General features: G+C 40.3%; 1 protein-coding gene across 2 annotated transcripts; it reads right to left on the bottom strand.

Annotated features, from left to right (window-relative positions):
- Window positions 1–186: 186 nt before the first annotated feature.
- pxk (PX domain containing serine/threonine kinase) lies at window positions 187–23,795 on the bottom strand. Of its 2 annotated transcripts, XM_041944436.1 has the most exons (19): window positions 23,539–23,795; window positions 20,857–20,907; window positions 20,596–20,643; window positions 18,383–18,569; window positions 17,802–17,879; window positions 16,860–16,933; window positions 15,747–15,821; window positions 15,109–15,213; window positions 14,842–14,943; window positions 14,551–14,712; window positions 14,287–14,404; window positions 14,068–14,146; window positions 12,857–12,905; window positions 12,635–12,712; window positions 11,950–12,036; window positions 11,608–11,671; window positions 10,939–10,998; window positions 9,818–9,846; window positions 5,032–5,152 (listed from the first exon to the last, which is right to left on the bottom strand). In XM_041944436.1, exons 1-18 carry the CDS (start codon window positions 23,638–23,640, stop codon window positions 9,830–9,832), a joined length of 1,536 nt encoding a protein of 511 aa, XP_041800370.1. In that variant the 5' UTR covers window positions 23,641–23,795; the 3' UTR covers window positions 5,032–5,152; window positions 9,818–9,829. The 2 variants fall into 2 exon arrangements, with proteins under 2 accessions (XP_041800362.1, XP_041800370.1); XM_041944428.1 differs by lacking the exon at window positions 9,818–9,846 and having other exon boundaries at window positions 187–5,152.
- Between the last annotated feature and the right edge of the window lie 335 nt (window positions 23,796–24,130).

Here is a 24,130-nt window from a genome sequence, read left to right as displayed (position 1 = left end):
AATTTTCCATGCCACAATAAAATCAACACAGAAAACAAAGTGAAGAAGTGCATTTCAGTGCTGCAGAGGGCAGCATAGACCTGACAATACAAAATGTCAGAAGCTTTCACAAGGAGCTGCAAGGGAGCTGTATTTCTTTTTTACTGCATATTACAATGCATATTACATTGTGTCCTGTATTTTACTTGATTTCTTTAGATTGTTTTTATTCAGGCATTGCAAAGTCTTCAATATAGGCTCATTCAGAAACACAAGCATTTGCAATAAACACTACTTCCTGTCAATTTTCCATTTTTTAATCAAATATTCATTCAGTCAATACAGTTATCATTTCATCACAGCAGGCTTGCTAGATTTTTTATTTCAATGTTGATAATGAAGATATTCGCAGCTGCATTTAATATAGATATTTTTGTCTAATGGTGCCATTGGGACAAACAAAAGTATGTGGAAACTGTAAATGACCTGGAGATTGAAGAGTGGTTTTTCATACCAATTTACTTGTAATCCAGCGCCGTCTCTGAACTTGTTCTGCAAACTGTTTTCACAGACACAAAGACACCTCTGGACTTGTCTCCCACCCCTCATGGGTAAAGTGCTGCAGAGAAACATTCTGACACAATTTAATGACCATTCAAGACCATCGCATTGGACCGGATTGCACTGAATAATAAAAACAAACAATTTCAGCATGGAGCACTCATTTAAAACACACATTCTGAGAGCTGTAAGTTGTATTGTGGTGATCAGAGTCAGCAGGTGGCAGGACTCACCTGAGCTCAAGATGCACAACAAAATCTGCTCCAATGGCAGCTCTGTCCGCCACACAGGCTAACACCTTAGCACACAGTATGTCAGGTAGAAATGAGAAGAGACAGTGACATAAAAAATCATTCCATCAGCATCTGGGGAACTAGGCTTATTCACTTTCAGACAGAGAGTCTGATGACTGATATAACTCTCATATATGTTGGTTACATCAATGATTATTATAATAATTATTAACATGTTACATCTCGTTGGTTTAATCCATACAAAAGTTAGTGGGTTTAGAGGTGCTGAGCTGAAATAAGATAAGCTAACTAAAAATTATCTGTTTTTTCTAATTTGTTTAAGCAACCATATCAAATCCCTGTCATTATAGTCCTCAGCCAACTAACAGCACCTTTACTGTGACTTGAATCCAGTCCATGTTTGAGATTGAAGGTTCACTCTTGAGCTTGGAAACAGAAGCTGACAGCTGTTCTGGAGCTTTCGACTGCATCACACCATCCTTCTCAGTAAATGGATTTGCCCAGTTGATACTGAATATTTGCCACCATGAGTGAGCAGTTCCATGACGACTGGGCAAATGTCAATCTGCTGAGGGAGATCATGTGATACAAACAAAAGCCATAGAAGCCACGGTGAGAACAACAGTACATATTCATAAAAAGACGCTGAAAATCTGCTTTCAGACAGTCGGACGGAGCCAGACATGAATCACCAATTTCTTTTTCCAAAACCAAGAATTTGACATTTAATCCCACTTTTTTCAATCATACTGCGTGTCTTATTTTTATTGCTAAAACAATTAAGTTAAAACTAATCTGCAACAAATCTGATAATCGATGGGTCATAAGTCACTTTTTAAGCAATAAAGGCCAAATACGCTCTGGTTCCATCTTTTCCAATGTGAGAATTTGTTGCTTTACTCTGTTTTATATCACAGTCAAGAGAATATCTCTGGCTTGTGGACTGTTTGTTAAACAAAACACGACATGTGATGACATCACCTTGAGTTCTTCAAAACTGTGAGATTCAATTTTCACTATTTTCTGACATTTTGTAGATGAAATTATAATGAAAGTAATCAAGGGGCGTTGCTCTAATCTGCCCAAACTAATGCCAATAACAACATTGTGACTTCCTGTGTGCTAAAGTGTTAATTACCTTCATCAGACAGAGCTTTATACATACTGATAATGTGGTTACAGATATTGTCACATACAATATTTTAACAACAAAAAAAACATTCAGGCACAAGGATCCATATGGCACAATAAAATAATCTCAGCTCTGTGATGAAAGCAAGCATTAAAATACAACAGAATTAAAAGAGAAGCAAAAACACTTTAAAATAAAAGGAATCAACACAATAAGGGTCTGAAATTAACCCTCAATGTCCATCAAATGAAGGTAAACTGAGCTCTGTGGAGGGTAAAACTGTTAAAGTCACCTTAACTTGTGTGTGCAGATTAAACTTTAGCAGTGGAGGGCAAACATGTGACTTCTCTGATGACCAGGATAAGACTGAGGTCCTTCTTTCCAGGCTGCCAATGACTTCAGGTCATTTCTATGAAAAGTGTGAAACTCGCTGCAGAGAGATGCATTTCTATTCTACATTATTGTCATATGATGCTGCACTTGTGAGCAGGGACTGTTTCAAAATCATCTCTTGGTGATGCATTAATAGACATTCCAACATATAATCTTATCAGTGAGTTGAGTTGTTCCCACATCTTAATATTTCAAGTCCAGTTTGGGCTGATGCCTTGAATATCTGGCTGGTGGGGAGGGGTGAAACTGCTTCTTTATCTTATTTTGTCATTTGCTTGTGCTTCCTGCTTCTCCTTATCTATTGACATTTTTTGTTCTTAAAATACTCAAAGTTAATATGTGTGTGTTTATATCAATGCATCCTGCAAGCAACTTTAAATGATCACACAACTATAAAATAATGTTGACTAAACCTAATGGTGGCTAAATGTTGTGCGTGATGGATTTTATCTCTGTAGCAAGTTTCAATTCTGTGCATGTTGATTTTCAGAGAAATTACTGAATCCAACAGCTTCCTGGAAGGAAAGAAATAAAAAAAAATAATAATGTAAATGATCAGCAGTGAGGTAAAGTCTCAAGTCTCACATGTGATGTAAGGTTTTATTCTGGTGCAATGGAGAAAAAATAAACTTTGGATTAATTTCAGACCCTAAATACAATCAGAGCTGAGCGGCTCGTCCATGTCGCTCCGACCAGTATCTGTATGTTACAGGCTTTCACACCAGAAGTGCAAGTTTGACATCGAGTACAGCGAGGCCTGTATTTCCAATGGAGAGAGCAGCTGCACGGCACACTTAGCGTCTGCCACGTTTAGCAGCCAAAGTTCAGCCAAATGGAACTGGAACAGACGTCAATGGTATTCTGATGCTGATGTGAGGCAGAAGTTACTGTATGATGGCGATAATTTCACTGTAGAGAAGAATGGTGGAAAAGTTCATTTTGTGCATCTCTGAATCGCAGAGGTTTTGTATGCTTACCCTCCAGTCTTACTGGGACTTGAGTAAAAATAAGAATGAGAGGATTGTTACGTGAATATTAGGAATTGGGAGCATCAAGATAAACAGTTGCCATTGAACCACTGCAGAAGAAGAGGACGCAACAAGATTGTGCCGCTAAAAGAGCGCCATTCAAACCTGAGACGGTGGCAAACAATGTGGAAACCATGATGGAAATACGACATTTCCATTTGTCTGCGTTAGTCTGAGGAAGGTTAAAGCCTCATCTTCACTCTGCACAGATCTGAACTTATCTTTAGTCTCTGCAGTGGCCGTTTAACTACATGTCACGATTTATTCGTCAAGCCCGTTTCCATTGCACTTTGTCATATTTTGCTTTTGTCTATGCAACAACTTTTCTACTCCAGCCAAGTGTACACATTATTTTACAGTATTTATTTATTTATTTTTATCTTTGGTGTTTCCACTTTTTATGCTTAAAAAAAAACAGATGGATGGAAACACATTTAGTTTATAGCATCATGGTTAGCTGCTTTGTAGGATTATGTGCTGCTCTTCGTTTTGCGCTCTACCTTGTGCAAACTGTTCGCTCTCACAGCTGTAAATTAAGAACGAATCTACAGCTGACCAATCAGGACGTCTCACAATCCCACCTGGACTGTGGCAAGGTTTGTTAAGTTTCAGGCAGACATGTTGCAACAAACATCCCTCTGATCAAGTCATTTTTGTCTGTAATTTGAGTCTTATTTTCTTATAACAAGTGAAAATAAATCTGCAAGTTTGTTGAGAAGTTTCAACCAATATATTTACATATTTTCAAGATCAAGGTCCTTTCTTTCTTGCCTATAATGCAGCAAACTGCCTTATTTTTCTCATCTGAAGATGCAGACATATCTCTGTTAAGTTCTACATCTGAGAAGCTTCTTTCTATTCAAGTGCACTGGACGAATTGTAATTAAATTATGTTCATGTGACTTAATTATAGACAGAAATAACTTAATGATGGTGATTTGTTTTGTTGTGTAGCGCCACTGATTTTCTAGAGTCCTGCAGTACTCATTGTGGCTGCAGGCTACAGGCTACAAAGTTCAGAAATGATTTCAAAGACGGAAAGCTGTAGTTTAGGCCAGTTTCTCCGCTGCTCCGGGATCAGTGTCAGAGCACTGATGTCAGAGTTTTAGATCCAGGAAATCCAACCTCATCATCCAGCAGGATGAAGCATCCACAGTGGCTCCAAAAGTTGTAATTGCAAATGTTCAACCACCACTTTTACAAGCCTGAAGAGCACAAGAGAAGCCCGCTGAAGCTGCAGGTCAACCAGGAGAGTTCACAACACTCAGGATTTGAGTTTAGCAACTTTTTTTATCTGGAGCCTGGTGGCTGTCTTCTGTGACGAAGTCAGAGAAGACAAACCTTCAGGAGTTAGTGAAAGGGCAGACAGAGGTGCCCCCCCGGCCATCCTCTACTCCCTCTAACCACAGCAATTGATTTAAAAAACTTTAAAAGCTGAAACGCAATAAAAACTAAAATGGTACTTGGATTTTTTTTTGTTAGTGATTCCTTTTCACATCTCAAGGAGCGTCGACGTGAACTAGTCCAGACCACAGTGCAGAACCAGCGGGTCGGTCATGTTGCCATAGCGACAGTTTCTCAGTCAAGGACAGGTTGCGGTGGTGAGCGGGGTCAGATGATGGGTTTGCTGCGGTCGGTGGTCTCGGCCTTCTTCAGTTTGCCCTTACTGAAGGTCTGGATGGAGCTCAGCAAAGCGGTGCGACCTCCTCCCGCTCCGTCAGACGAGGACAGAGGAGGGGGACGGGAGGAGTCCAGCGTAGGAGGGGGAGGGGGAGGAGGAGGAGGTGGAGGAGCAGTCTGGGCTCCTGGATGAAAGAGAGAAGAGTGAAAGGAAAGAGTGTAAGAGAACAACACCACTGGTTTCTGGAAACATTATGTTTTCTCAGGAGCTGGTTGCACAAAGAAGCAATAAACTGTCTACTGAGTCACAGTGAGTCTTAGTTTTACTCCAAGACTAGTCGAATGACAGTACTCACATAAGACTCAAGCTACTTTCACTTCATTTCAAACACCGACAGAGGGAGAAAATGAGCCTGGATCTTTGCCTCTTTGCGTCTATAAAGACACTCGACCAATTGAAGCACTTAACATCAACGTAGCTTGTTGGCTGAAGTTTAAACATGGAGGAGAGGCAGCTGACTGTCAGTAGTTTTAATATAGACGGTTACATTGGTAGAAACTATCTCCTAATACGGCACCTTTTATAAAGGGTTTTAACTAATGGCTTAATTAATTAATAGTTAACAATTTACAGATCCTTCATAGATCAGTTTTAAGCCATTAATAAGAGCAACTTCGGGCCAGTTTGTCAAAGATAGCTAAGTTATAGTCAAGTCATTAATAGAAGTTTTTTTCTAATAAGGCAACAGCAAAAGTTATCAAGTTATCTGCACTTATAAATGTTAAGAAGCTGTTAATAAATGGATCTGGTTCCAAGAAGGGAAGTGATGAAGTGATCTGTTGGAGGTTTCTTCCTGGTGAACTGAAGATATTAAAAGGCTGTCAAGTGTGATGCTGGAGGAGGATTTTTGACAACCAAACAACCCAAATGTTAGCTTGTATTTGTTTAGATTTTGGGCAATTGGCACCATCAAAACTAGGCCAAATTAGCTATGAGCAGTTTGTTTTGTGCTGTGGATGTCTCATGGAGGTCTGTCACTAGATTACTTTGATACTGAAAGAAGGTTAAAGTGTGACGTTTCTCAGGCAAGTTCTGAAGCAGCTTTTTTCTATGATTTCAAAGAGATCATGATAACATCTGGAGGAGTGAGTCACACTCTAATCTGAACACAGACATGAGTATGGAGTATGGCATGTGGAGGAGGATGTTTCTTGACTCAAATTCACCTCAAGCATCTTTGTCTCACGTCTCTTCAGCAGCCCCTGAGGAAGTGTGCGTCACAGTCTGTTGTGATTAATGGCTTATATCTGATTTATAAAGCATTAGTTATTTATTAACTATCACTAAAGCTATTAGTTACACGTTTTGAACCCTTTATAAAGGCTGACTTAATACAAAGTGGTACCATTGTGGCTTTTCCAGAGTAACAGACACACTGTTTCTAGAACAGTATTATCTTTGTGAAACCAGCACCTGCAGATCAGTGTCCAGGCTGAGCTCAATCCACCATCAGTTTGGCTACTGAACAGTTTTTGATAATACTGACACGTATTGTTCTGTAACAAATAAAGTATTGAAGTTTGATGCCTATGAATATGGAATTGAAAGGCCCAGTGGTTCCTAAAGTAAATACATTTGCATTTGGTTATGTTAAAGTGTTGAGATATAGTGGATCAGTTAGAGGTGTTTCATCTGAGGGTGAAAAGGCTGTTTTTCAGAATAATGAGTAATAACGCTAACAACTACAGTTCCCATAAGCCTCAGTAGCCGTTGCTATGAAGAAGGAATTCAATCAGAGTTGATCCAAAATAAGAAAAGATAAGATAAGATAAATCCAAACTTGGATGTATTCAACGAGTTCCACAAGGCTCAACCTCCAACTTATTACAGCAATGCACTCTGGGACTTGTAGTTGTTTCCCTCTAAAATATGTGCAGCTCTGTTGTCCTGTACTAAACAAGCTCTTGCTTCTGTATTTTCCAGACAAAGTCCAGCCCCTCTGCCTGGTCAGTATCACTTTGATCAACAGGGTGAACTGATGGTGAATTGAACCCAAACCTGGTTCATGTCTTTCCGTTTGTGCCATTTTGCATCCCGAACTGAGTGAAACCCAGTGAATATAGGCAGAGAAACAAAATCCTGGGGAGCTCCAACAGGTAGGTAAAGCAGAGGCCAAAAGCTGCAACTGGAGTCTGCAGACTCCACCTTCTGTCTAACGGCACAGTGAATTATCTGCAACGTAATGAAAGGACATCCATCAGTTTGACAGATGGTAACCACACCTGGAGAAACTCGTCACAGCAGTGAACAATTAGCATTTGATATTTTCTTTGGAAAAAACTGTTTGTTGGCTGTAGTGAACACATCAGAATATTTTAAAGAGTGAAAATGTTAAAAAAAAATGATTTTTAATAATTTAACAACCGCAGAACCTCTAAAGCTTGCAGTGGTGACGGATTATCCCGAGGAGGCTGCAGAACAAACTGACTTTCATTACGTTCAGCAGTCACAGTGACCTGCAGTGTTTTCACTGTGACTCTGCAGTCAAGTCCACAGTTGCAATTAAAGTGAGAGCTCTGTGATCAGATGTGTCAGATCGGAGCACAGCTGTGGCCACATTTCACAGTTAAATGTGAAATCTGTGCTCAGATCTGTGATCACATGTTGGCACAATATCTACAGACTAATCAGTGCTTGATTCATGTGGAAACTAATAGAAATAACTGAAACCAATGGCAGCCTGGAAGGAAGGGCATCAATCTAAAAACAAATGGTCTGGTCCCATGTTCATCATGCGTTTGAGAATACCTTGTAGAAGTCACACTGACAGTTAAAATGGGACTAAAGTTAGTAAACAGATGTATTGATGAAGCTTCCTACACTGACTTTCAGTTTAACGACATTCTCAGACACAAAGTAGAAATAATGATGATATAATTTATGTATATATGCAAAACTATAATATCAAAACAAATGCACAGCTTTACCAATAGCCATTTGCTAGGTAGGCTATAAGAATACATATGCAACCCAGTTATGTAGCTACAGAAAAATATAATATACAATGTAAAATTTAAAAAAGGGAGGAAATTTAACTAAGCTATTTGACATCTCCTTGTCACTCCTATCCAATCACATTATTTCACAGTGTCTACAGCAATGTCACAGCTTGCATATATTCTGCCATTTTCCACACACAGTGATGATGTTAGAAACATGAAATCTCCTCCTCTACTGTCTAATTCCTATTTTAACGAAAACATTATGTTAATGGGCAGTATGTGTTCTTAATGGTGGGGAAAAAATTACTCTGTCTTGGGAAATATGAACATATCTCTCAAATATTTGTCTTTCCATTGCCAGCTTTAAAATAAGCAAGTGAAGTAAGTATGAATTCATAAAAAAAAATAATCAAAAATGTGCATGACTGCACTGACTGTTTTTCCATTATGTTTCCATTAATGATTCTGCGTATTATGTGCATGATGCACTGTAAGTTAGTGCTGGATTTACTGCCGCTGCAATTTTTTTGGCCAATTAGGACTGATTTCCTATTCTGCGAGGCTTGATAAATATGGGCCCAGATCTCCAATATCGTCAACAGTGATGTAAATTATAAACAATTTGTAGCTGATGAAAACCTGGCAGTGTAAGGAAATCGAAATATTGGTAAAGGTTTGATCCAGTTCCTTTCACAATGTATTTTCTTAATATTAAAAAAAAAAAAAAAAAAAAAAAATGAAAATCCCTATAAAACATTTACTGAAGGCTTTGATCAGCTGTAGAACAGCTCTATAAGACCGGGGGGAAAACCTACACATGCTAAAGAAACTGATAAGCTAACAGCGTAGGTTATGAGTAATAATCAACGTTCAAACATCTGACACTTCTTCACTGTGACACCCCGTCCCAAACACAGACACACAAGCAGACCGACCGAACAGCATAAACAGACGTGCTTTAACTGACCGAGCAGACAGACAGAACTGACAGATCACAATCTCCAATGAGAACGGCAGGTCTGATTCAGGAAGCAGTTGGAGTGTCTGTGAGGTGTGGACTTCATTGCAGATTGTGAGGTTTTTATAAAGATGTGCGTACACCCTGTTCCAGGCAAGCAGCGACTCGTCGATACAGAGAAGCTTCTTCACTTTAGATCTCATCAGCCCGCTTCCCACCGGCAGATTTCTACTTCCACGCTACTCACTTTTTAAAAAATTAATTAATCTGATTAAACATCCTCAAGCAGTTTAATGTAAGAAGCAATGTTGGGCATCATTTTCTAAACTGGCATTTTATGGTTGAGATCAAGTAGTTTGCCCACCAGAGAGCGCTGGCGAGTCAATTTTTGTACCATAAAATGTCCCATTCAGTTCGTACAAAACAACAAAACTAACAAATCTAAGAGATCTGTGTCACGATTTAATGACACTATGTCCTAATGTAAAAAACAAAACAAAAAAACTAAAGGCAAATATATTGTCAGGCCATTGTCAGACTGTTTCTGTCCATATTACTGACAGCAAAACCTTTTCATACAAGTTTCAACACTTTTCTGTGTCTGGAAATCACAAACTCAAAATAACACTTCTCCAGGCCTAAAGAAATCTGGGTTTCAGGACCAGCGGTTCACAGAATGATCTCATTTTAACCTGTTTGCTGTCTGCACAGGATGCACATAGACTCAATCTCCTGCTCCATCTACTTTCTAATCATTTTTTTTTCTGTCGATGAGTTCATTAGTTGATCTCTGTGACCAGGAGCTTGCTGTGGAGCCAGGGTGTAAGGCAGCTTTATAAACCACCAGAGACCACCATCATCGTTATCATAAATCAACATTTTACTTTACCCAACGACACGGTCAGAATGGAGCATGCTCTACGGTGGAGACGGCACAGGAAGAAGAAAGAGAGGGAGATGACATTAATCCTATCAGTGGATCAATCAGCATTTACACAGTACCACCAGGACAAAGAGGAGAGGAGGGAAGAGGAGGAGAGAGGAGAGGAAATAAGGAGAGGAGACACTTACACCAGGCCTGGACCCTGGAGCCACATGTTTGAAAACTTCAGTCTGGTGATATTCTGTATGTTTCTTATTGTTAAATAATAAAAATAAATCCAGTGAAAAGGACAAAACCAGCGCAGGATTGATCAAACTAACAATGTGAGTCTGTACATTCCTCAGTGCCATACTGCTCTCCTGTTGAACAAAAACTACTAAAAACACATCACACACACCTGCTGCCAGCAGCACTCACTAGAGCACCAAATCTGTATTAATCCACCAACGAAAATAGTCCTGCTTTCCTCCCACTTGAGTAGTTTTGCTAAAAACTACAGTGTTCATCTTTACACTGAAGCTGATCCTTTTTAAAAACAAAACTATACACTGTATTTGTGAGCCGTGTGAAATATTTACATCTTCATTAGAAAACAATAAGCTTCAGTCTGAGAGCCACAGAGTAATGATGCCACAGTATTGAGAGACAGACTAACACATTGATAATTATGCTCTTTTCATGGGATCTGTTAAGAAAAATAAGGAATATTGCCAGACTTGTACTTTAGTATATAAAATCACACACTGTGTTTCCCATCCTGCATCCAGCTAGCTACAGACAGACCAAAATGAATAAGAGACACTGCTGTAGTAGAGACAGATACCTGTCTGAGAACCAGGTAACCACATGACGAGAGAAGAGGTGAAGAGACAGACAGGTCAAGTCAAACGATTAGTCTTCATAATCACACATGCAAATTTCAGATGAAAAATGAGGGCAGAAATTCAGAGTTAATGATAAAGATGCTGTTATGTTCTGAGCAGCGTGCTGAGACACACCACAGCAGGTTCTCACTACAGCGACACAGTCTGTCTAATACTTTCCCAAACAAGGAGACAGACAGACAGCAGGACAGACAGACGAGAGGACAGACAGACAGACAGACAGACAGACAGACTGAGGCATACCTGTGGTGGAAGGGGGGGTGGGGGACGAGGGGCATGTGGGAGGAGAACTGGCTCCAGAACCTGAAGACAGACAGAAAAACAAACATTAATCATGCTGTCGCCGCAAAGCATTCAGTCCTGCTGATGATTGCACGCTGTTCCACTGATCTACAGTTGGTGGCGATAATGTGCCATTAAATGTAGCAATGCACCAACAGGGAAAGAAGACTAGCAAACTAGCATGTTAGCAAACATAGCTAAATCAGCTCTGAAAATGTTTTAAGGGGAAGGACATGCAGGCAGATTTATTTGTCCTCAAAGCCTAAATGTGACAGATGAACATGACTGCAAGTACGTAGCTCTCTAACTGGCTAACTGACGATCTAACTCTCCAGCTAAGCACGTAACTACGTAGCATGCTAAAAAACTTAACTAGCTACACACTACCTACCTGGTTATTTAGCTAACTACTTGAGGTCATTGTTATACCTCCTTTGTTATGTTGTAATTCCCATCAGACTAACCAAATAAATAAACAACACTAACTCCATTCACCAAAAAATGCCCATCAGGCTGATGAGCCAATTAATTAGCTTTAGCTAGTTTTGAAAAGACAACTGACTTACTAGCAGGCTAGCTAAATAACTGACGAGGTTGAGCGTTTGTTGAGGCCAGTAACAGCAGACCTACCAGAGTTATTGTTGTTTCTGACAGAGACGTCTTCTTCATTTTCATAAGCCGACTGTCTGGACTTCTGCAAAAACACGAAAACACAACCCTGTTTTCCGCTTCACTGTATTGTTACTTCACTACAGCTAACATGCGTCACTTGCTGACACAAATTGTGCTACTTCATGTATGCTTGTAGAGTTGAAGTGCTTTGACATTCTAACAGACATGAAAACATAACATATACATGCATTGTTTAAGAATATTTTGAGCAGTAGTTGTTGAATGCTTTTAAAATAATCTGTTTCATCGCAAAGCTGACAAGGAAGCGTGAGATGTCATGAGGTGTAGACTGTTGCCTACCTTCCTCGCCAGAATCTTCCTCCTCTTCTTCTCCTCCTCTGAGCTGTGGTGAGACTGAGCCCTGGTCAGCCTCCTGTGCTGGTGGAGCTTCGATCAAACATTAACACAAAGCATTATCCTTCAGACACCCAGCAAAATTCACGTTTACAACAAGCTGCAAGCCACAAGCTGCATCATGCAACCTTTTCATAAAACCTGCACTGAAAACTGCCTGTGTCACTGCTGAAGAGCAGAATCTAGATGCTTTCACCAGATGTGATGCCCCCCCAGAAAACTAAATGGTAAATGGGTACATTTACAGTGCATAGGGCTTTTATCCAAAGTGCTGTACAATTGGCCTCTCGTTCACCCAATCTCTCTCTCTCTCACATACACACACGCGCATGCACGCACGCAGATGCAGTGAGCTACCATGATAATTCCACACTGATGACAGCACAGAGTTTTTATGCTGGCAACATGAAAAGGTTGTGGGAAACTATGTTGCAAGGTTTTTCCACAGCCTTTTTTTTCCACAGGAGGCATCTTAAATTATTTTGCAGCAAATATCACGTCCACCTTATCTAGAAGGTCACTGATTTGAAATACAGAGCTTTGGGGAGGAAGGGGACATGACCTCCAAATCTCTCCAGCTGCTTAGCATTACAAAAGACAGAAAGATGTAAAAATGAGAGTCGTGACGCACCACTCGCTGCTCCTCCTGCAGCCTCCTCTCCAGACTCTCCTTTGCTGTCTTCAGCGCCTCTTTTAGCCTGCTGGGAACCTGAAGGAGTGGAGAGGGATTCAGATATCTGCCATTTTTCTTCATTCTTGTTGGGGTTTTGTTTTTTAACTGAGTAGATATTGAAGTAAACCCTGTAAATGCAGGGCCAAACTCTCAAAAGTAATATCAAACTGAGCATCTCACCTTAATCTGGAGTTTCTCTGAGTGCTGGAGATGGACGTCACTGAACAGCCTGCAAAACACAAACTGTGACTCACAAAAAAGATGATGCTCTGGTTCCTATTTAAAACTCCAATCACCGGTCATATGAATTAACCTGGCAACTGGCTCTCTGTTCTAATATTCTTGTTGACTTTCAACCTTCAAGGTTCTATACATGAGATTTAAAAAAATAATATAGCAGCAAACAACTATTTGTTATAGAAAGATAAAGTGCAGTAATGGCATCCTGGTAGAGAATGAAGTCACACTCCCTCTGTGTGTTCCTAGCAGCGTAAGTGTAGGCCCACCCTGCATTTCTAAAGACACTAAGAGAGTGACCGCCACACTGCCTTGTAAAAGCACTGTAAACATATTTTACTTGACGTTTTAGGTAGGCAGCATTAGCAGGACAGCTAGTAAGCTATTTAAGATATTGATGCAATAGCTCCACCGGACTACATTTCTAATGTACATCAGAGAAAACAGCATGTAAAGCCAGAAAATGTCACATCAGTGGATTAAAGGTTTATTTGGTGATTGTTGGAACACTAGAAAGACTTTTTAATTTGTTTCTGTCCAGTTTGAATGAAATATTTTACAATCATCTGCAAGGTAAAATGACTGTTTTTGACAATGGAGTCCGGTGGCTTTGAGGAGAGCGGTGTAACGGCTGTTTCTGGTCGGAGGGGGAGGTGTGTCTGTCGGCCCATTTGATTTGGTCTGAGATATTGGTGCTCTAGTGCGACATCTAGTGGCAGTGAATGTCTTATAGAACCTTTAAAGCAGGCATCTCAAACCGGTTCCATAAAGGGCCCGCGTGGCTGCAAGTTTTCATTCCAACCAAGGAGGAACACACCAGGCTGGAATCAATTAATCAGCTGATCTCAGTCTTCAGCTGATAACTAAGTGATCCCTTGATGTTGATTGGTTGGCCTGATGTGCTCCTCCTGGGTTGGAATGAAAACCTGCAGCCATGCGGCCCTTTATGGAACCGATTTGAGATGCCTGCTTTAAAGAGTAACTAAACATAAAATCAATTGATACTGGTCCCAGTGTATAGTATTCATTGCAATGTGGGCAGATATTAGGTTATATAAATATAATTTGAGCTTTCATACAGATGGAGAGAAAAAGGGACATTTAAACATTACTCATTTAAAAAAAAGGACAGTGGCTGAAACCGGTGAACTCACGGTGTTTGCATGAGCTCCGACACTGTTGGCATCCTGCTCTTACAGGCTTCTGTGGACAGGATGGACTGCAGCACTGACACTGAACAAACACACACACACGCGCACACACACACACCACAATGGGAATATGACACGTTGGGACATTTCAGTAAACTTGATGTTTCAGGTACAAAGAAGACACATGATATAATCTGTGCGCGTGTGTATCAATATACTGACCCACAGTGGTGTAGGGGACAGCAGGGTATTGATCGATGGGGACGCTGTCTGGTGGTCGGCCGTACGTCATCTCATACAGTAAATGTCCAAAGCAGAATACGTCGATGCTCTCTGTGGACTGCAGGTATATACACAAACACACACCATTAACTTTTAAATAACTAAATGTTAGTACGTTTATGGATCAATCGGCACAACACATCATGCTCCCAGCAACACAGGTTAATTTAATCCATGATATCATCCAGCTCTGTGTTTACATACATTGATCTTCCTGAGCTGAGTAAAGGCGGGTCGCAGCGCTGAGGGAACTCCCAGCATGCCGTTCTCTACGTCCATCAGCCGACACACCCCGTCATCCACAATTACATTGGAGGCATGCAGGTGACCGAAAAATACACCGCCATCATGGAGGAGCTTCAGGCCCTGCACAAATACACAAATACACACACACAGCTCTAGTAACCCCCTAACTGTTTTGTTGTGTGTCTTGCATGTGTTTTTGCTGTGTGTGTGTGTGTGTGTGTGTGTGTGTGTGTGTGTGTGTGTGGGTACCTCCAGGATCTGACGGCCGTACAGTTTGATGTGCTGCAGTTCGAGGCCCTGGCTCTTCTTTGGGTTACAGTACTTCTTCAGGTAACTCTCTCTGGGCTTCACCTGGAGGCAGGAGACAGAGAGTCAACAGTTTTCAATGGAAACACTTTCCACCACCATCGCAGACGGTGTGTGAGTGAGATGAACGGGGGTCAGATGCTGTTCAGCCATCCAACAAGCACTTTGGCTGAAGCACACTGATGCCTTTACTCCACACACACAGTGTACCTTACAGATGTGGTCTCTCAGAGAGCCTCTCTCACTGAATGGCCGGATGAGCAGAGCTGAAGACTCACTGGTGCTGGAGAACAACAGCGGACAGAGGTATGGAGTCTGGAGAGGAAGAGGAGGACTTTGATTATTTAAAATGCAAAATGTTTTCTAGCAATATTTATATTGAAATCAAAATAGTAAAAACGGAGATGACAGATAAAGCTGATCTGCTATGCAAACAGGAGTTTAGTTGTGTTTAATTTGCATCATAACTGCATTTGGCTACTGGCTCATTTACTAAAGTGGGGTAGCTACACAACCACCTGAATGACAAGATGTCAATTCATCAAATTTGCTATTTTTTAACTTACAGATAACAGCTAAGTGAACGTAGTTTTAGCTATAGCTACCACCAACTTTCAGCTTTCAGTGGACAGACCTTGTCTTGGTTTTAAACTGTGTGGTGGTTTCTCATTCCACAGATCACCAAACCAGAGTGCAGTTACGAAGGTTTGGCTTTGTTTTCACATTCTGTTTTACTACATTTTTCACATGTTAAATCAGAGGATAAAAAGTCGGATTCTGGTGGCAACTCTTGACCAAGTATGTAGTTACTGTGTTTTTTAGCAGCCACACACACAGTCTGTACGTACAGAGAGACTGGTTAGCAGCTTCATGGCTGACTGCAGGTCTTTGTCTGACAGGAACTTATCAGGACCCAGGTCCACCTATAACACATACACACACGCGCACGCACACGCACACACACACGCACGCACGCACGCACACACACACGGTTAGTGATTTAGATAATCAGAAGTCCTTCAGAGAGGCCTGAGTGCACAAATGTAATTTAGCTGCTGAGCTTTTGAAATCTCCTCAATAAATCAGATTTAATGCTGAAGTACATTTCAAGGCTCCTTTAAGTCTGTTTTCTGTCCAACAAACAGCAACGAAAATAAAAGAGAAAAACAAAAACACTTAAAGTGCCTTCAGTCAGGCTGACCAGAGTGAAATGTGAGTGAACTTTTATTTCTCCATTCACATCTGTTGCTTCTGACTGGACAATACACCTCCCATCTGTTAATTAGATTTGATTGAAATGAAATTTAGCAAAATTTAATCTAACTGTCAGAATCATTCAGTATGAGACATGTTCTACTGTCAGAGAGCAGCAAAAGAGGAAAGCTTTTCTTCTTTTCTGTCTCCTTTACAAACATTTCTGCTTTGTAAAACTCAGCGTGTTCCAGATTTCTGTCTGCAAAATGCTTCATTTTAATTTAATTTCCATGATCAGTTTGAAGGCTGTGACGGACTGAAAGGTGAAGAAATAAGGCAGTTAAAAGCTGGAATTTTCTAACCCTTATAATATGAGGTGGCACAGATACAACACAGATAACAAAACCTAATCAAATACTTGTTTCAGATATGATAATTGTATAAATCTATAATAACTTACATATGCATACATGTATGTTTGGAACCTCATAGAAAATGTGAGAACTGAATGAATTTTACTCACTGAAGACACAGATAAAAAAATTCTAATGTTGCATACTCTTCCTCTCTCTTACATTTCTGTAACAAGAGCAGACTGCTAATTCAATGTACTGCATGTGGTGAGAAAATTCCTCATCCACTCCTCAGATGTTTTTCTCAGCCTTTTTTTCCGTTTGATCACTTAAAATTTCATTTTGTATTGAAAACTTGTTTGAAGTCAACAAGCAGAACTAAGTGTCACATGTATTGATTTCTCTCACACTCACCCAGCTCAGCAGATACCTCTCCTTGGGCTGTTCTTTGTTTTTGATTAAAAAATATTTCTTCCTGATCCTCCAGCCTGAAAAACAAACATTTCATTTGTAAATCTGCCAATGAGAATTAAACTACAGTATGTAACATATATTCAACACAGCCTTAGCGAATGTTAGCAAACATGGACGTCAGTCAGCCAGCTGACAATACGACTCTTGCCCACTTGTGTTGCTGTTAAAAAACTTCGCACTTTATCTAAAGGCTAAATGGTAACTGATTTAAACAGTATTTTAGCATTTATCATTATCCCATAACTTTAACTTGCAATGGCTGCTGTTGAGCCAAAGTTACAACTTTACGTCTTGCTTTAAAGGTCCACTTTGAATCTTATCTGTCAGGTTTTATTTTCTCTCATTAGATCAGTGGTGATAAATGATGGCAGCAGCAGCTGGGTGACAGTCCGACAGAGTCGATCCAGGTTTCACAACAACATGCCGTCTCTAAGCTCATCTTAAATCTAGAGTTGAAAAACAGTGGTTGTCAATCACTGTGTTTACATGCCCTCTAATCATTTGATTATAAATCAATACTCATGTCATGTGAACCCTTCTCCAGGCTCAGGTCGTACTCAGAGCGACGGAGACAGACTCTCCACTCCAAACTTTGTGTTCAAAAACAGACCCTCACAAATGTTGACATAATATACTTGAACATAACGAGTAGAGCTCAAACAATAAGGCTCCCAAAAAGTGAGGATTTGCTGCTTTTTTTCATCTTCTATCATAGCAAACTGAATATCTTTGGGTAGTTTGAGCAGTTTATCACCTTGGGCTTTAGGAAATTATGAAGGCCATGTTTCACTATTCTATACAAGTTGGTGGACTAATCAAATAATTGAGAAAATAGTAATTAGATTAATTATTAATGAAAATAATCGTAAGTTGCAGCCTTACCAATGTCTCTGAGGGGCTCCAGGACTTCCCACTTTGGGTCCGACCTGAAGAACATGGAGACCTGCTGCAGGGCAATTTCTGACAGACAGACAGACAGACAGACAGACAGACAGACAGACAGACCTTAATGAATCAAAGTCAGAAAGTGAGACAGCAAAGCCAGAAATACACATACTAAACTAAGTTTTTACTCAAAATTTATTCATGGGTTTACAAAATGCACTGAATCCAGGACAATATTTCCAAAGAGGTCACTCTAAATACTGCTGGTGCTTGAATGAGTGCATCAGTCAGTACTTTTATAAAGTAATCATGTATTTTGCATGTAAAATCATAATCTGCAAAGCAAGCAGTAACAATTAATATATCCAGGTTCATGTGGTTGATAGATAGATAGATATACTTTATTTATCCCAAGCTGAGAAACTGCAGTTTGGGTTGGGTAAAAATACAATATTACATCTGTAGTGAAATAGTATAAATTAGCTAAAACATGAACTTAAGTTAAGAACGACATGTTACTTCCACCTGCGAATAAGACAAACGGAAAACAATCTCTCAGTGAAGACGAGGGAACACACCAGTGTAGTTGGCAGAGTAGTTGTTCGGGTCCAGGAACTTCTTGACAGACAGGGAGCTGCAAAGCAGGGGATGCTGGGTAATGGAGTCCAGATAATTCTGCAGTCCTCTCTGCCTCTCTGCTATGAACTCCCTGTCCATGTTTCCGATCAGCTTCTTGGGAGGAAGAGGGAGACTGATGCCACACACCTGGAGAGGGAGGAAGAAGAAGAGACCTGTTCGTACATACTGTACAGTCTGTTTTCTTATCACCATTAAATGCTTTGCTCTTTATCCACTGCCGTACTTTTCATAATGTTTCAACGATGCACTTACAAAGAAAGATGAAATTAGATTTGAAAAAACAGACAGAGAAACAGACAGACTGACAGCAGGTTTCTGACAGTTTTACTGCGTGTTGACTAAAGATCAGGGACTGACTACAAGTTGGGGTCAATGAGAGACCCCAAGAGGAAATGAGCAGGCGAAAGCTCAGCAGAAAAACTGCTAACTTCCTGTTATCCAGGAACGATGTGACCAGGCCATAAGATAAGTAACAACCAGGACAATCTGAAATACACCCCGGAGTCAGATCCGCTCCAGAGTGGAACAATGCAGCTGCAGTAATTACAGATTTATCAAAGATCAATAGGACACTGTGTGTGACTGGGACACATGATGCATTTGAATCAAATTCTAAAACTGATGTGCTGAATTTGTTAAAGGAACAAACCACTGATTTTATGTTTTATACCACCTTTAAAATAACACGCTAAAATAAACCAAAACATTTTAGATAGAAGCTTCATTTTGCTTGAAACGAGCAAATTTGGCAGCCAGTGAAGCAAGTGATTTTCACTTGATTAATCAAGAGTTAAAAAGAACAGTTAAAATGAGTCGAGATGTCCAGCCGCCAGAAGTCTTAAAAGAAGATAAACAAATACATAACAACAATCCACACTCAAAACATGTCAGACTAGATTTTAAATCTAAATATAAGATTATCTCACCTACTTAGAAATAACCTGTGAGTCCTGGTCACACGTTTCAGATGTTTATGAGTTGTGGGCAGTTTTATGTGTAAGCTTCTCTGTGTTGTTTGAATGATTGTTTGAGGCTCAACAAGGTAAAATACTCAATATTTCACATAAAATGAATGTTTGTAGCAGAACTTTGTTTTCTTTCTTACCCCATTAATCATCATGTCACTCCTCCATGGGAGCAGTCCTGACCTCCAGGTTGGAAACCACGGTTATTGTACATTAACCTTGACTTCTCAACTCTGCTGAACATTTTCCAAAATCAACACTAAAAGTCTACAGCTACATTGGCTGCTAGATGAGGTTTTACTTAGGCACAGCACAGCTAAATTCTAATGTCAGCATGCCAACATACTCACCATGACAATGCTAACACACTGATGTTAACCAGATATGATGTGATGATGATTACAGTGTTTACCATCTTAATTTAGCATGTTAGCATGCTAACGTTAGCAAAGTCCAGCTGAGGTTGATGATGCAGGAAAACATCAGGGAATCACTGAAATCAGAAGGATTAACAATCTGGCCACAATTAATGTGAGTTCAAAATGACAATCCACCCAATCCTTGTTGAGATATTTCAGTCTGGACCAAAGTAGAGAACCGACATCCCCCCATGGTTCAAATATATTCACAAAATGAGCTACAGCTCATCAGTAGGAGCTCACAGCAGCTTTATACAGATTCCACTTGAGAGACTTAGAGCGATGCAGCGCTTTGAGATGCAGTGCAAACTTAAAATCCATTTTAAAACCAACAGCTAACCAGTACAGGGACAATCATCAAGCTGCCCTCTAACAGCACCAGCCGAGGATTCTGGGAAATCCATGACACAGCAGCAAAGACTTGAACATGTCGTAACAAACTGTCCCCAAGCTTTACCAAACAGGAAGGAGATTGAGAAGACTAAAGCAAGACAAGACTGACAGATTTACGCTTTAAGTTTCCAGCCTGCTGTTTTTTTAATGCTATAACCAACACACATTGTATGTTGTAAGAACATTCATGGACACAACTTACTAGTGTCATCTATAGGACTGAGCCACCAAGACCACTCTGTTCTCTATCAAACACTGATAGCTTTAAATAGCAGTTTGACTTCATGTCAGGCACATTACATTAGTCTGCTGTCCATCAGTATGTTTCAAAACACTCAGAGAGACTGAAGCATGACTGTAAGATGTGGAACTCACCAACAGGCTGCTGTTGAGAACATCAAAGTCACTGTAACGTCGAATCACCTGCAATGCACGCACGCACACACACACACATATACACACACAAGTGTTGTGATTGGACAGTTCATCTGCCAAAACATTCCAATTTGTCTAATGATGTGGTGTGGACATTTTCATTAGTCAGTATTTCCGCCTTGCACAGTTGTCATGTTTTCTGCCAAGTGAATTTCAATTGGTCACCCACCTGACACTTGAGGTTGTGATTGTTTTATTTACCTGCCAGCTATTCTCTGAAGACACACCCCTCTGGACTCGGATGATGTATTCCTGAGAAACACAACCATCAAAATATTTTATTTGCTTTTGCTTTTTAAAATAGTTACAATGCATCAGAAAATCTCATAAGACAATTTGTGAGATAAAGTTCACAATTATATGCAAATAAAAAAGGTGAGAAAAAGGGGTTGCACTGCAAAGGCATGCTTTGATTTTATCAAAAAGTCATTTCATTAGAAAGAGTTGTGAATTTAGAAGATACAGTCGACCTATTACAGAAGACGATGAAGTCACAGAGTTTCAAAAATAAAGTCTTATTTTTACTGGTAAAAGGTGATTGTAGATACAAAGTTGTAATTTAACAATAAAAAAGTTGCACTATTATGAAATTAAAGTAGTTTTGCTTGAATTGAATCATATTAGTCAAAAAGTGCAATTTGGTAAAGAAAGAAAAGAAAAACAGCTACTGTGTGTGATTGTGTGATGGCATGTGATCCATCTGCCAAATAAGTGGTTTAGATAACACTGTTCAGCTGATCTGTCAGATCATGGCGCCATGTTTACAGATCACTGCAATAAAGCAGCTGAATAAAATGTTTTCACAGCTGACGAAATGATCGACAAAGTGATCGAAAACAAGAACCACGCTGTAAACACGGAATTTTCCTTAAACCTAATCCTTTCAGTCCTCTTAAAGTCAAATTCCTGCTGATAGAGTCTGGTTTCCTTTTCAGCTTGTCTTGTGTTTCTTTAGATCTTTTCTTAAAATCTTCATGTCTTCTGTGAAGCACTTTGAATTGCCTTGCTGCTCAATGGTACAAAAAACCTGCACAGCCTCCAGTTCATTCTCATATTCCACTCGACAGAAGTCAAGCAGGTGAACTTTAACCTGTACTGGTCTTGTGCTCGTGCAAGCCGTTAAAAATGGGAATATGGGAAAACAACAGAGATGCAGCAATACACTGGATCACTTCCAGCACCAGCACTGACCTCATTAAACAGATCAGGCAATCCGCATTAAATACAGTTTACTTCATCAATGTCATATAATGGAGGGTTACTGCTCCATTCATTCAGTCACGTCAAGCTTCAGACTGAGTGATTACTGTCACACTAATCTCCGGCCTCAAGGAACTTAACATATACAGTAAATGATCTCAGTGAGCTCCACACACCAAAAGTTATACAGTCTGGGAAAATATGAGCGCTGCTATCAGCAGATACCCTGAGGTGAAGTATTGGAATTCTTCCTCAGCCATTAGATGTTCTTTCCTTCTAGTCAATGACTTGAATTGATGACAAGGAGGAAATGCCTAGTCCTTTACTACAAGCCTAAAACAGATGCCAACTTTGTCCTCCACATGCACCGTGTTTCAGTATTTAGAGGCCTGTCCTCATAGTATTACATTCATTTTGAAGCGGCTTCCATGTTGAGAAATTCTGGGAAGTCATCTGGCAGATTCTGCATAAAGCAAATCTGCAATATTTTTATGACTTACAGGAAAGCTGCTGTTTTTGTTTATTTTCCGAGTGGAGAAATAGAAGAAAGCAAAACAGTGACTGTTGAAATACTGCCACTACAGACAAATAACACAAACACACAAATACACAGATCTAATAACAACAATAATAATAACAATATCCATAAGTATTCGTTTCTCCTGTGGCATTATGGTTCTGTTTCACAAACAACAACACCAGCAATGATCGGATGGCTGACGTTAGCAAGCTAAGCTAACCCGCTAGCTCAGCTGATCTCAGCCGGACTGTCAACAACAAGCCCACTACATGCGCCCATTATCGGACAGAAGGCGGATGCCCCACAATAATTGGCTACAACGTGATCTGGTCACAGAGCTCAAAGTACACATTTTATATCATAGTACAGCCCCCCCTCCCCCCAAGAGTTTTAATGTTGGGAGAGATGCCACGCCAGACTCCCTTACAAAACCCTTCTGTTTCTAACAAGACTTATACAAACAGATCCACCCTCTTTTCGACTCGACATAACATACGAAAAGCATTGATTGTTTCAATGAAATCTCTCTTTATAACGTCTCATGGTCTTAAAACATTTAAGCACATTGGTTTGTCAATACTAAAAGGAATCAAAAGACGCAAAACCTGTAAGTGGAATTCGTTACAATGGTCTTCGTGAGACACATTTTAAGGGCTTTACGGGGATAACGGCAGCTCTTGGGCCTTAATTCAGCCAGTGCCAATGCTCCACAAATCCTTTTATATCAGCAGTTCACTGTTTGCACAAGAGCCTCCAGGAAATTGCTTAATCAGTGACAGCGCTTCAGATCCAGAGTCAGCTGTCTGCCATAGAATTAACGGTGCCAACCGTAAAGCTTAGCATCGCTTAGCAAAGCAGGCTGTCATCTGACTGACAGGAACGACAGTTATGTGTTAAAAGACTACTCTGAAAGTCAGAGGTGATTTGTGGTTGATGAAATAATTTATAGCAAATGAGACAAAGTGAAGCTTCTACATCTCTCACCGAAAATGAAACTGGCAACGCAAGGATGGACTTAAACGCCCCCTTAAAAAAATCTCATTTCAAACACTCCACTGGCGATGAATCAGTCTGCCTGTAGCGGACCACAGTTACATTTTTTTCACGGTTAAGACAACAGATTGTGAACCGTTAAGTAACGTTTACCTCCAGTAAACACTCACCGTGTGGGACTGCAGGTTCTGGCTGGCTTCGATCACCGCCGTCAGGGGCACGGTGTCGTCCAGCAGCAGCCTGCCGGGGGACGGCTTCTCCAGGAAAGACATCCCGGAGGATTAATGGTGAAAGTCTGATCTGAGCGTCCGTCTGTCACTGACTGAAACCGCGTGGAAGACACTGAGAGACCGCGCCGAGCGAAGGAGGAACACCAACAACCCGAGAGAAACGAAGTAGCTGCTAGCTTAGCTTTACCGTAACCAGGAAGCGCAGTTCCGATCAGACGTCACCAGGCTGCTTTGTCATCAGAATTGGAGGGTTAAAAAAAACACGAGAAGGCGCGCCACTGCCACCTGGTGGCCTGGAAGAGGAACCAATCAATGTTCAGTCAAAAGAATGTTGCCCCCTACGAACGATTTAGGGAAAAATACAAAAACAGCCTAACAATGAATAGATAAAAACATATATATATAAAAAAACTAAAACAAACCCATTTGATACAAAAACTACAACACAAAGCTCAGCTAATTTCTTGTTTCAGAAGCTTTCAACCACATTTCATGGCCTTCCTCAGTGGATTGAGTTGACTTCAGCACTTAA

This window comes from Chelmon rostratus, chromosome 2, assembly GCF_017976325.1.
Source record: "Chelmon rostratus isolate fCheRos1 chromosome 2, fCheRos1.pri, whole genome shotgun sequence".
Taxonomy (NCBI): domain Eukaryota; kingdom Metazoa; phylum Chordata; class Actinopteri; order Chaetodontiformes; family Chaetodontidae; genus Chelmon; species Chelmon rostratus.
This window is presented reverse-complemented; position numbering and strand designations above follow the sequence as displayed.

What these genes read in the sequence shown, in the direction of transcription:
- pxk (XM_041944428.1), bottom strand. Translation starts at nt 23,640, where the DNA reads ATGTCTTTCCTGGAGAAGCCGTCCCCCGGCAGGCTGCTGCTGGACGAC. An exon ending in AGCTGCTAACCAGTCTCTCT is followed by an intron (nt 15,214 to 15,746) that starts GTACGTACAGAC and finishes CTTCCTCTCCAG; the next exon opens with ACTCCATACCTCTGTCCGCT. An exon ending in CAGAAACAACAATAACTCTG is followed by an intron (nt 10,999 to 11,607) that starts GTAGGTCTGCTG and finishes GTCTGTCTTCAG; the next exon opens with GTTCTGGAGCCAGTTCTCCT.